General features: G+C 48.1%; 6 protein-coding genes across 6 annotated transcripts; 4 read left to right on the top strand and 2 right to left on the bottom strand.

Annotated features, from left to right (window-relative positions):
* Positions 1–475: 475 nt before the first annotated feature.
* On the top strand, positions 476–872 carry BDZ99DRAFT_460825 (uncharacterized protein; the record flags this gene model as incomplete). Its single annotated transcript, XM_033719473.1, has 2 exons — positions 476–687; positions 747–872. Coding segments are annotated over exons 1-2 (225 nt in total), but the record flags the coding sequence as incomplete, so codon positions are not given.
* Positions 726–1157, top strand: BDZ99DRAFT_460824 (uncharacterized protein; the record flags this gene model as incomplete). The annotated part of the gene is made up of 1 exon (XM_033719472.1): positions 726–1157. A coding segment is annotated over one exon (198 nt), but the record flags the coding sequence as incomplete, so codon positions are not given.
* Positions 1158–2162: 1005 nt separating this feature from the next.
* BDZ99DRAFT_259973 (uncharacterized protein) lies at positions 2163–2895 on the bottom strand. Its single transcript, XM_033713780.1, has 3 exons — positions 2876–2895; positions 2223–2795; positions 2163–2170 (listed from the first exon to the last, which is right to left on the bottom strand). Exon 2 carries the CDS (start codon positions 2699–2701, stop codon positions 2393–2395), a length of 309 nt encoding a protein of 102 aa, XP_033578996.1. The 5' UTR covers positions 2702–2795; positions 2876–2895; the 3' UTR covers positions 2163–2170; positions 2223–2392.
* Positions 2834–4244, top strand: BDZ99DRAFT_259937 (uncharacterized protein). Its single transcript, XM_033713779.1, has one exon. The coding sequence runs from the start codon at positions 3153–3155 to the stop codon at positions 4008–4010; it is 858 nt and encodes a 285-aa protein (XP_033578995.1). The 5' UTR covers positions 2834–3152; the 3' UTR covers positions 4011–4244.
* Positions 4245–8822: 4578 nt separating this feature from the next.
* BDZ99DRAFT_383924 (uncharacterized protein) lies at positions 8823–9314 on the bottom strand (the record flags this gene model as incomplete). Its single annotated transcript, XM_033715355.1, has 1 exon — positions 8823–9314. A coding segment is annotated over one exon (492 nt), but the record flags the coding sequence as incomplete, so codon positions are not given.
* Positions 9315–11110: 1796 nt separating this feature from the next.
* On the top strand, positions 11111–12098 carry BDZ99DRAFT_259902 (uncharacterized protein). Its single transcript, XM_033713778.1, has one exon. It carries the CDS (start codon positions 11278–11280, stop codon positions 11845–11847), a length of 570 nt encoding a protein of 189 aa, XP_033578993.1. The 5' UTR covers positions 11111–11277; the 3' UTR covers positions 11848–12098.

Below are 12098 nucleotides of genomic sequence, written 5' to 3'. Positions count from 1 at the left end.
TGCCTTTCCAGCATCTGCGACGGTATTTGCCCGATCCACCTAAGCGAAGTACTCCTCCCTACCGTATACAGTTAGGAGTATGAGGATTACGAAGTAGATCTATGTGAGGACGACTGGTAATACTGGTGGAGTAGACGGTATTGTTGGGGGCGATTCTTTGACGGTGAAAGCGATTTTTTGAGGCGAAACAGAGGTAACGTGAATGAAAAGCCCGTCCGTCAAGCAGGTATCGGTGAAAGCATAGCGACCCGGTGCATAAAAGCCTCCGCCTCTAACGCTAGCTATTCCTTACAGCAACCACATCTCTTTCTACACCCCCACACGTCTACTCCTGATCAATCACACTTATATCAACCACACCTTTTCCGCCGTCACCACCGAATCCAACGAGTCCAGTGATTCCGCCACTACAATGGCGCCGCGCCAAACCCTTATAGAAGTCATCACGGGCTCGTGCACGCTTCTCACCCCTCACCGCTTATTCTTCCACACCCCACAACTCCACCAATTTTCAACAGATTTCTATTTAAAATGGATAAAATTGAAGCTGCAATCGCGGAGCTTCACCTCCAAGAGAAAACGAACATCAAGGCCATGGCCGACAAGCATGGGGTTGACAGAAGCACCCTCTCCAAGCGCTTCCGTGGGAAAACTGGTAGCAAGGCAGATGGATACAATTCTCAACAGGTTCTCACCCCTGGGCAGTCCAAGGCTCTTATTAAATACATCAACGACCTATCTAAAAGGGGGCTTCCTCCTACGCATTAAATAGTGCGAAATCTAGCCTTAGCAATAGCTGGGATTATGCCAGGAATCAACTAGGCTTCGCGCTGGGTCAAACAGCATTCAAAACACCTCAGATCAGGATACCTCCTTCCTATCGACAAATTAAGGAAGAGAGCTGATTCAGCGCTGTATTACAGCCTCTATATTGAACTCTTAGGACGAAAGATACAGGAATATAATATACAGCCAGGAAATACCTGGAACATAGATAAGAAGGGCTTTCTTATCGGTTAGATAAAGAAGAAGAGGAGGATCTTCAGCAGGAATACCTTTAAGTTAGGAAGAATACGCAATATTATCCAGGATAGAAATAGAGAGTGGATTACAGTAGTAGCAGCTATCTGCGCAGACTGTACGGCACTTTCTCTAACGCTTATCTATTAAGCTATAACAAATAACGTCCAGGATATATGGCTGGAGGATTTCGACCCCGACGAATATAGCTGCTTCTTTATATTAACACCTTCTAGATAGACTAATAATAACCTCGGCCTTTAGTAGTTAAAGATCTTTAATAGAAAGATAAAGGAAAAGGCTAGAAGAGATTAGAGGTGTTACGACGACGATGTATCGCACACGAGCACTAGATAAGCAGGCATCAGGAACGATCTAGATAGCTACGTACAGCTGTTATGATAGCTCAAGAGAATTGGCAAAGAGTCGGAGGCAGGCAGGACAGAGGCAGATCTATATACAGGATGTGGCGCACGCAAAGTTTGCTAGTGTGCTTGGCAGGCAGCTGTGCTCGCAGCATAGCGGTGTGTCGCGGTTAATACCGTGACAAGAGGCTTCTTATTATTAATAGGCACGGTTCTTACGTAAATATAAAGTTTATTAAGTACTGTTATAAGAATAAGATTCTCCTAGCTATCTATCCTCCTTATTTAACTCACCACCTCTAGACGTCTTTCTCTTCTCTCCTCTGGCTATTTACTACTTAACTAAATTAAACCGGTTTATTTTAAATTCTAAAGGATTCTTACGTTTTATAAAAAGGAACTTTTTTAGGACGTTTTAGATAGCATAGGAGAAGGCTATAACACCAAAGAATATAGCTAGTGGGTGGAAAAGGACTGGCATACACCCCTAGGATCCTAATGTAGTATTAGACTAATTTAACGTTAAGAAGGAAGAAGATAAAAAGAGACTATCCTCTAGCAACTCCACAAACTTAATTCTTACAGCTGGTGATTGGAAGAAGATAGAAACCCGGCTAAAAGAGGTGGTAGAGGATGTAGTTTAATCTAAGACCGATAGATAAGTAAGGGCTCTTACCCGGGATATTTATAAGCTTATAGCAACTAATTTACTTCTTTAAAGCTGTATTTAAGGCTACCAGGAAGCGTTTAAGATAGAACAGAGGAAGAGGAAGAGGCAGAAGAATCTCTTTTAGATTCTAGCCTCCAATAATGGTGGTAGAGCTATTATCTATTCACCTAATAAGGTGCGGCAGGCACGTGAGCTCCACTAAGAGAAGGAGGATGCTAAGGAAGCTGATATTGCTCGCAAGGCAGAGGATAAGGTGCGCAGGAAGCTAGCAAAGGATGACAAGCAAAGAACTAAGGAAATGACGAAGGCTAGCAAAGCTACTAAGAAAAAGCATCAGCTAGATGCTGAGGGCGAGAAGAAGCGCGCTGCAGATGAGGCTCATTATGCACGTGAGTTCAACAAGCAGCTTAAAGAGGAGAGCAAATTGATGCAGCAGAAGCAGAAGGCTAAGACGGTTGTATTCGCTATTCCTGAGGAGCCTTCTGCTGAGCAGGAGTGCGAGGGGGAGGATGGGGTTGTGAAGGCAACCTCTGGCCGGCCTCAGCGAATGCGCAACCCCCCCAAATGGCACGACGACTCCGTGGTGGTTATAGAATGAAAGTGAAACACCAAAAGGCTCTTGTATTTCAATTTGGTAGAAATCCATTCATATTTGATTGAGTTGTGAGGTTTCGAAGTTGGTGGTGATGCGTGATCAAAGCGTGCACGAGCCCGTAGCGTGCACGAGCCCGTGATGACTTCTAACCGATTTCCTCTCGTCAGCAAGCCCTCGTTCAACCACGTCTTTCCCAATGAGCTGGTGCTTGAGGTCGCATCATACCTTGACACTCAGTCGCTGAGTAGGCTCTCTAATGTAAACTGGCGATACTGGAACTTACTCGAAGGCGATCTGCTCAAGCGCGCAACAAAAGATGACCTCCGGCCGGCTTGCCTCAAGTTCAACATGGAAGTCGTATGATGCCTTTTCGAACACAACCTTATCGGCATCCTTTCATCGCGGGGCCTCTGGAACGCATTCGAATTCTTTTCCTTAGAATAGCGCGACCTCTACAACGGTGGACATTTTAGACGAAACAGGAGAAACTGGAAGAACTGGGATGCATTTCTCGAAATCAGTTCTTTGTTCGTCGCCAAAGCGATTGAAAATTGATGGCAAACAATATCCAGGTATGGTTCAGGTCCATTACATGGGTCCAGCCGAATTCCTGCGCTGCGTCATATCGTGCACGCTCCAGTCCCGAATTAGGGGTCATGACGGTTCGAAAACAAAGAAGCTGATCAAACAGCTTTTGGCATGTGGCAAATTTTGCAGTGCGACGTCCTTTCATCAGGTGATAGTGGAGGAGAGGAACCAAGAGTCTGATAAGATCCCACTAATCCGCATGCTCCTAGATGCAGGGGCGGATCCAAACATGTGGTGGGAAAGCAATTTCAGCAACGTTAGGAACATGTACCGGCCACTCATGATGGCTGTATGGCGAAAGCATTTGAATATAGCCACAATGCTGATCGAATCCGGCGCCGTTATCCGCGGACACGACATCTGGGATGGCGTTCCCACTAGCCCCCTTGCCAAAGCCTTAGAGAACAAGTCCGAGATCGATTTCATTCGAAAACTGTTGGAGCTCGGAGCTGACCCGAATTTCGTCTGGTCCGATTGGCGGGAGGTGAAATACCGAATTCTAGATACTCTATTCGGGAACGGGTACGCGTGTTACTATTATCGGAGCCCGGAACAGCTCGCTGCAGTCATCAGCCTGCTGTTAGGATATGGTGCTGACCAGGAGAAGACGATCCCAGGCCAGGAGGACAAGGAAGACTTGATGCGGCGACATATTCATTCTCGCTCCTTCGATACTACTTGTCAACAGCTGGAGAAAGATCCTCTTGCCCTCGCTATGGTTGCGTTGGACAATAAACTTCCTGGACTAGTGCCCAGAGTATACATTTTCTAAACACCGAAAAAGCTGTCCAAAACATGCAGGACATACTGAAAATTCCGAGAACAGGCAAGAACCTCCCTACGCTACTAGACAAGTGGAAATGTATGGAGGATAACTGGAAAGTGTTCAAAGCTGTTCCGGACACCTTCGCACCGGACTAGCTTCCTATTGTGATGGGATATCATCAGTTCTGGGACAAGTACCACGGCGAGGTTGAGCAGTTTCTGGCTCATGATTGGCCTTCTATTCCATCATGACTCGTTAACGCTGATGCCGACCGGATAGAGTAATAGTGATTTTGTTAGGGGGTGAGGATGCAGAGACGATGAGGGGATTGTACCGTTGATGTGGGTTCTTGCTTGGGCGCAGTAAAATTTAATGAGTCCGCGTAAACGTGGATAGATTGATGACTCTGAAATGAAAATGTAGTGGCGGATGCTGGACGTTGAATATGATTTGGAGACCGTGTTCCTGTGACTTTTAGTGATAACAACGACCAATGGTTGATATCAAGGTTGACCTGGAGCAGTCAAGAGGCTGGTCTTCCACGAAGTCGCGACCGCATGTCTTTGGATCCGTCGAGATGTCGTAGAGCTTGTGAGAGTGTGACTAAAGTCAGGTACTTTTCAGGGTGATTAGATTACACCAGTCCAGTTCTAGGAGCTTCTCTCTTACTATTGCTTCCTCGATAGATGACCTACTAGACGATCCAATACCATAAGCAGTGGTAAAGGTTGACTTTACTTTTGATCCGCCACCTCCCAAAGCCCAGGCTGCCTCCTAATCACGAGAAGGGGTGCTTCCTTCTGCGCGTATCTCAGCTCCATAAGAGTCTCGTGTCTTTTCCAATAGTAGTCACGCAAAGTGTTGTGAAGTTCCATCTCAGTCCGTTTTGAAAACTTCTTCCAGACGTCAAATGGACTTTATATACATATGGTAGGTCAAACCTTGCAACTCGTTTGGAGACTGTTTTGTATAAGACAGTGTTTCTGTTGCGTATTTTGTTTTCCAACACTTGATATTCAAAACTCTGTGAGCACGGTAGTTGTGCGCGTATCTATGTAATGAGAATACTCAAATGAGAAAGATTTCGCTCCAGCTGTCAAGGCCAATTTCTGCAAATCCCACGAGGTGCGTTATTGCATCCTCACCACACTCCTCCCCAGTATCCAACGCGGTAAGGCCGGCACAAATGACCTGCACTCCAAACCAACTTTGAGACTGATGATAATTTTGTCGCTTTTCTTGAAAGCTCTCATGCGCATCCGCAATCTCACGTTCCGGCCTGTAGATCTAGCGACCACCGATAGGAACCCCCTAAAGCCTTCGCGGCAGTCTTGCGCAGACTGGACCTGGCGATGACAGCATTATCGAGCCTCGGGTCATATTCTGACGAGCCACCTCATCCGTAGTATCCGCTCTTCGATTGACCACAATGTCTACCTATCTAAATTCCCACCACGGCGAGAGCAGAACGAATTCGGAACCTTCACTAGCAATAGCTTTTGTAGTTCTGTCCGGCAAATCTCCTGGCAACTGTTAACAACATCAGGAGCGAATGGTGGCCCTAATGCGATTCCAGCGTCAACCACTCCCTCCAACTCGTGAGCGACGCCGCACCGGGAGCTACCTGTCCAGGTCCAGCGCCGTGAATTTTACACGAGAAGATGACAAAACTCAGGTTGCAGCACTACAACCTAGGATCAACAACTCATATGCCAGAAAGCTACTCTCCGAACATCAGCTGTAGAGAACCCAGCTGAAATCTCAGCTGTAGAGAACCGAGCTGAAGCCTCAGCTGTGCAGGGCTCATCTGAACTTACTAGCGCGCCACCCTGGGGGTGGCCCCCTTCCTTCCCCTAGTATATATACAACTAGCTAGACGTCTATAGAAATCAGAGTTCACATCAATTTCAATCTGAGTACAAACATTCCATCGGCAGCACGACCCTTCGATATCCTCCAACGGGCAAGATGAGCCACTCAAGCAGCGTTGCCTGCTCCCCCGAGCCACTTCGACTGTCTCCGTACCACATTGCCACGCCCTACATATCCTAGACCTTCTACAATATCACGAAGAACATAATGACGAATGGCGCGTCTTCGTAGACCTAGCAATGGTTACCTCATAAGGGCCCTTCTCTGCTCACTGGATTCTAATCCAGCCTGAAAGCCGACAACGTTGGAGATCTGTAACAAGCGGTACAGCACATGTCCACCGACAACGTATAGCGCAAACGTCGATTGGCCGTCTGTGAAGAAGAGGGAAGTAAGGGGGATCCAGTAGATGACGAAGACGGCGGCTCAAGATACATTGTTCTGGTTGTCGTCAGACTTGCTAATAATCAATCAATACCCAATTAATTGCTTGCTTACTTGGTTTATAAGCAAGCAAGCAAATAAAGCAAGAGCTTCTGATTTTACTAAGCAAGCAAGTAATTAAGGTCTTGATTGCTTGCTTATTATTATTATTATTAGGTTCTATTAGGCCGATTTAGCTCCCGTTAGGGTCCATGCGGCAGTGCTATCTAGGTTTTATTTACAGATAAATGCAGGTTTCTAGTAAATACCCCTCCGAAAATGGACGTTTGTAACGCCGTTTTATGGGGGCCTTTTCCCGCTATGTCAAGAGCAAAGCCCCAACCTCGCGTAAGCGCGCCAAAGGCTCCCCCTGGTAGCAAGGTTTGACCTTGCTGCTGCAGATGCATCGAGGTTCAGCTAGGTCTCATATAATGGCTAGGTGGCTGAGAAATGGCTGCGGGAATATCGCCTACTAGATCCCGTGAACGCATTAGTGTGTAAATTTGGGAAGCTAAGCTAGGAGCATATAGATAAATCCTACAGATTTCTATTATAAACGTGACCCGTTCGACCTAAAGATCTCGCCTAGAGGCTTCGAGAGGAGAGCCTGGATGGTTAAGTTATCTACTCACTTGCAGGTGGCTGCGCCAAGGAATAACACGTGACACGAGGATCGAAGTGGTAGAAGTAGATCGTTGGAGGGACGTGGGCTTCAGTAGTATCGGAAGTGTGTAAGGTAATCAAGGAACTATAAGAGTAGCATTGCCGTTCATTATAGTTCTTAGTGCAACCTAGCTTTTTGAATCAGAATATTTTCTTTCGCATCGGCATGCAGCAAATCCGTAGGCACTTCATTTGGTTCTCCCATGGTGTCGTAAACGATAATTCCTATCTCTCAGTACATTGATTTTCAGTGGTGTTGGACTGCCTAAAAAAATCGTTTAAGAATCGGGTGAGACCAATGCTGTCCTTAAAAATAGTAGATTGCCCCAGACGAATTGCAGAACAGCGATGGAATATCTACGCAATCAATCCGACTATCGAGCTTTAAACTAAAAGAATGTCATCTGCATCTTCCCATTGCCACGTAACCATCTTCCCATACATTGCGTCCTGTAGGTAACAGAGCTCTACAAATCGATATTCCTTTCCCGAAACATGTCGAAGAATGACTGGCGCAATGCAACCACGCAAGATAAAGATTTGATCGCCCGGCATGGGGTCAGACGCCAACCCTAGCTTGTTATTCGCTGCGAGGAAAATCCTCCGTCCTTTGGCGAGATAGGTGTAAAATTGTATTGTGGAGATCAGACGGCGCTCGTAGGGTGAGATTAGGTAGTGACTCGGGTTTTCCATTCGATCGTACGCCTCGAGAAGCTCATGGGAATTCACAGACTGTTCATATCCCACACCAAACCTAGAAAGTTCCTCGGTTTCGGCCCGCCCTGCCATAATCACATTGAGTAGTTCTTCACGGGTTGCTTGGCCTTCGCTGAGTCTTTTGTCGATTGCATTAAAGTTGGCGTCAAGATTGATGTATCGACGAAGCTCGTCCACTGGGCAAAACCTTTGCGTGGAAACATAGCTAAAAGGCGGGCTCGAAGCTTCAGTGATAGTTGTGATACAGGCACCTCGCACACGAAGCTTTAGCGTGGAGCCAGACTCAAGCCAAACATGATTGAGTGTCCTCGGGTCACCATCGCCTCGTTGACAGTCTGCAGCCCATTCGTGCAAGATTGTTGATCTTCTTGAATATTGTAGCGGAGGCTGTTTTGGAGCATGGTTCCATACTGGGACCCAAGATGGGACATGAAAATCGCTACCAGGCTGTGGCCAGTGCGGACAGACGTTCTCAAGGATGTCCAAGGTCTCCGAATCGCGAATCATCGAGGCTGCGACATCGATTAAAACCTGGCGATATGGAAGTGCGTAGTTTACGGTGAGTGTAATTTGTCTCTGATGTTGCTGGCAATACAAAGGGGGTGGAGCAAATGGAAATGGAGATAAGGCTTTCGTGCCGGAAAATGCGAAAATCAGATCCCGAATATCAGATGCATGCATGGTTGAAGCAACCATCGAGAGGAATCGGCGAAAGTCAGAGAAGCTCCCTCCTTGCATACTACTCAAGTGAATGGCCCGTTCCGCTTTGGGACATTTGATTCCATACATATCTTGAAGGATGTCACAGCCCCTTTCCTGCTGCAGAGCATGGCGGATTGAGGAAGGGCTTTCCTCAGAGATAGCCGCCTGTGCTATGTGGTACAGCGACAGGAAACCGAGAGTGTGCTTCCCAGACACAAAATCTGCTCTTTTAGACGCAACGGCCTCTTGGAAAACCCAGGCTCGAGTGAACCACTGGTTTTGGAAAATGCGGATTAGAGCATTGCGGCCGTCTATGGCATCTGGTCTCTTTAAAGCTTTGAGCAACATTTCTCGCATAAGGTGTACACAGTCCCTCTTCTCGTACGAGACTTCGCATATCTCGTTGAGCTCGACGAGGTAGCAGTTAATGGGAGTGCCTTTCAGCCATACTAGAACCCGCTTACCGTGACTGTAAATCTTTCCCATAATCTTAACTTGGTGGTTCCTCTCGTTGATGCTGATCTGATTAATACAGATCTGGTCTATCCAAAGATATCCAGTGCGACAATGCCAGGAAAGCCAAGGAATCGCCTCTTGCAAATTCTCATTGATGAATATTGCGTATGATCTATCACCCGGTGTCACCCCGATGCTAAGAGTATGTCGTTGATTCCCATCACCCCAGACGTATGAAACAGTCTCGAAAGACGGGGCAGTCTCCAACACATGGTGTTCAATGCTGTATTCCCATCCTTCATGGGAGGATGATTTCGTGACTCGAAGGAGGCGGATCTCGTTCGCGTATACGAGAGGTTCGAACTTGTATCGCAGTATTCGGCCTTCAGGACTCGTGGAGATATCGGGATTTCTGGACAACGGCTGCCGCTCGAGGATTTTGGAGGCTCGTCTCTTTCTCGACGTCGTTGTCGTCATCGTTGTTTGAGTCTGGCAACCTTAGAACGAAGAGGAGGCGGTCTGGCGGTTCTGGTATGACTGGATGCGATGAAGACCAAGAAATTGTGAAAAATGGCCCATCTGCCGGGCAGGGCGACCTTGGGCCAAGGACATGAGGCTGAGGCTGTGCATGCAGGTGGTCGAGGTCGGTGTGAAGCTTGTACATCAGCGGCCTCAGGCGTCGAGGCCCAAGTAGCACTGTTTCGGATCCTCTATCCGTTAAACTTAAAACTGCTGCCGCTCAACGAGTCTCTACCTCATTGGTGATGCCCCCAAGGTCGGTTGGTTGGTTCTTTCATTAGGCGGATGTAGAAGCCTGAGGAGCTACGCCGCCCCCAAGGTTTCAAGCGACACAAGCATGGATTTAGAGGAAAACACGCTAAGCCCGAAGAGAAGGATCGCCTAAACCTGAGGGGGAGTTACCTCGAACCACTTTACAAGGGGAAACCGTTCGCTCTATCCCTTCGCACGCTGGCGTCCACACTTGGCGCCAAGCCCGTGCCCCAACGTACGCGCCAGCACGTAAACAAGCCAAATAGCTAGTTGTTATCCACAATCAAATACTCCACAATGCCACGGACATCTAATGATGTCGACTACGTGCAGAAGGACCCGAAGCCTTACAAACACCCCAAACTTCCCTACCCCAAGCCTACGCCGCTGCCTGCATTCGAGCCACTACAAATCAACAACTACGACGCGCCCGGCACCCCCAATATACCTCCAGGTCTTGATCAGCATGATCCTGTGGCCTTATTCCGCCTATTCTTTACCGATGAAATGGTAGAGAAGATGGTGCGCTGGACGAACGAGTACGCCAAGGATCACCGGCCGTCCAAAGAGGATGCACCGCTTGGCCGAGAGCGCGCATGGAGGCCTACAAACAGGAGAGAGTTGTACGCATATTTTGGAGTCGTTATTTATATGGGAGTAGTGGTGCAGCCGTCGGTTGAGGCCTACTGGGCGACCGAAGCCGGCATGGCCAACTGGCCAAGCAACTACATAGGCAGCAACCGTTTCCAGCAGCTTGATCGCTACATTCGCGCCAGCTCTATGCCAGATGATGGCTTCTATACAACATTTGACCGCGTAGATGAGCTCTCTGAGCATATTCGAGTACGCTGCCGGCAGTTCTGGGCGCCAGGCACGCATCTGGCTATTGATGAAACAATAGAGAGGTTTATGGGCAGAGCGAGCGAGATTGTGAACATTCCAACGAAGCCTACGCCCGAGGGTTTCAAAATCTGGGTTCTAGCTAATCAAGGCTACGTTCTCGATTGGCTATGGCACGCTAAGGGCAACGACAAAGGCCCCGTTGACCTTGATAATTCCTTTGTTCGCGATGGCTTTACACCAACTGAAGCTGTTGTTCTTGATCTTCTCCTTCAACGCGACGCTAATTCAAACAAGCGACTCTATCCGCCGGGCCAGCACGTAGTCTGGCTTGATAACCTCTTTAGCAGTATTAGATTATTCGAGCGACTGCGTGCTAAGGGTGTTGGAGCTGCAGGAACTCTCCGGCTTACAAAGACAAGGCGCGAGGAGTTAGATAACAAGAAGAAGGGGACAAAGGCCAAAGAGAAGCTGCCGGCCGAGGCCATTAGTGCACGGCTGGCAGACCTTGGAACAATCCATGAGCCCCAAATTCCATGGGGGACGCTCTATGGAGAGTTATCTAAGAGTCACCAGGTGATGGAAATGGCCTGGAAGGATGCTAGGATTGTTTTATTCCTGTCGACAGTTCATAATGGTAAGTTTAGTATTGTAGAGCCGCACGCAGAGCCGCTGACGTCATACATCTACAGGTCAATCATATATCTGCAAACTACGAAAAAGGCCTACCCCTACGGCTACAGGCTTTGCACAGACCAAGCTAGTGTTTGGTAATGAGTTCAGGGCTTGGCTGGACATACCCGTGCACATCGACGAATACAATTTGCACATGTGCGGCGTTGATATTGCCGATCAGCTGCGTAGCTACTACAACACCCAGAAGATTCATTGCAAAACGTGGCGGCCGCTGTTCAGCTTCTTGCTAGACACCGTCATCACCAACTGCTACAAGCTATCAAGCTACCAGCTACCGGCTGGCCGGGGTGGTAGGAAGGATACCCACCTACAATTCCGCGAGGACCTCTACGTCCAACTTTGTAAGGCCTCACAGCAGGTAAGACGACAGCGGCGTCCTAGGAACGATAGGAAGGGCACCAACGACGTCATCTGGAGGCCGGTGGCCGAACACAAGCTTGTAAGGCTGTGGAAGAAGCCTCAAAATTGCAGTGCCTGCATTGAAGCCGGTCGGAAGGTTACAAATAAGCTGATTGAGGCTAGGAAACCTCTAGCGGACTTATCGGTCAACACTACTAAGAAATTAAGGTGTAGCCAGGACTGGAAGCGACCAAATCGGTGTCGTAGGACTCGGTACGGTTGCTCGGTGTGTTCAATTCCTTTCTGTACAACACCGGGCTCAGCTACTTCTATTTGCACGGGATGGAAGGATCACATGGCCTAGCTCAACTCTCTAGACTAGCTTGTATATAGCTGCTACACGTATTTGAATTACCTTAGCTGGGTGTAGTCCTCATCACGGGGGCCAGATTCGGAGCCTCTGATTGGCCGAATCCTTATCGATAACTGTGGACGTAAATCAGCGTGCGAAGGGATAGCGGTCGGGTGAAAACCTTGTTTTCTACAGTGTATAACGCCTTGCGTTCCTTTTGTTTCTGCGCGGCTGTGGGGGACGCGTGGCAGCTCTGTGAGCAT

Source organism: Mytilinidion resinicola, assembly GCF_010093595.1.
Source record: "Mytilinidion resinicola strain CBS 304.34 unplaced genomic scaffold BDZ99scaffold_6, whole genome shotgun sequence".
In the NCBI taxonomy this organism is placed as follows: domain Eukaryota; kingdom Fungi; phylum Ascomycota; class Dothideomycetes; order Mytilinidiales; family Mytilinidiaceae; genus Mytilinidion; species Mytilinidion resinicola.
This window is presented reverse-complemented; position numbering and strand designations above follow the sequence as displayed.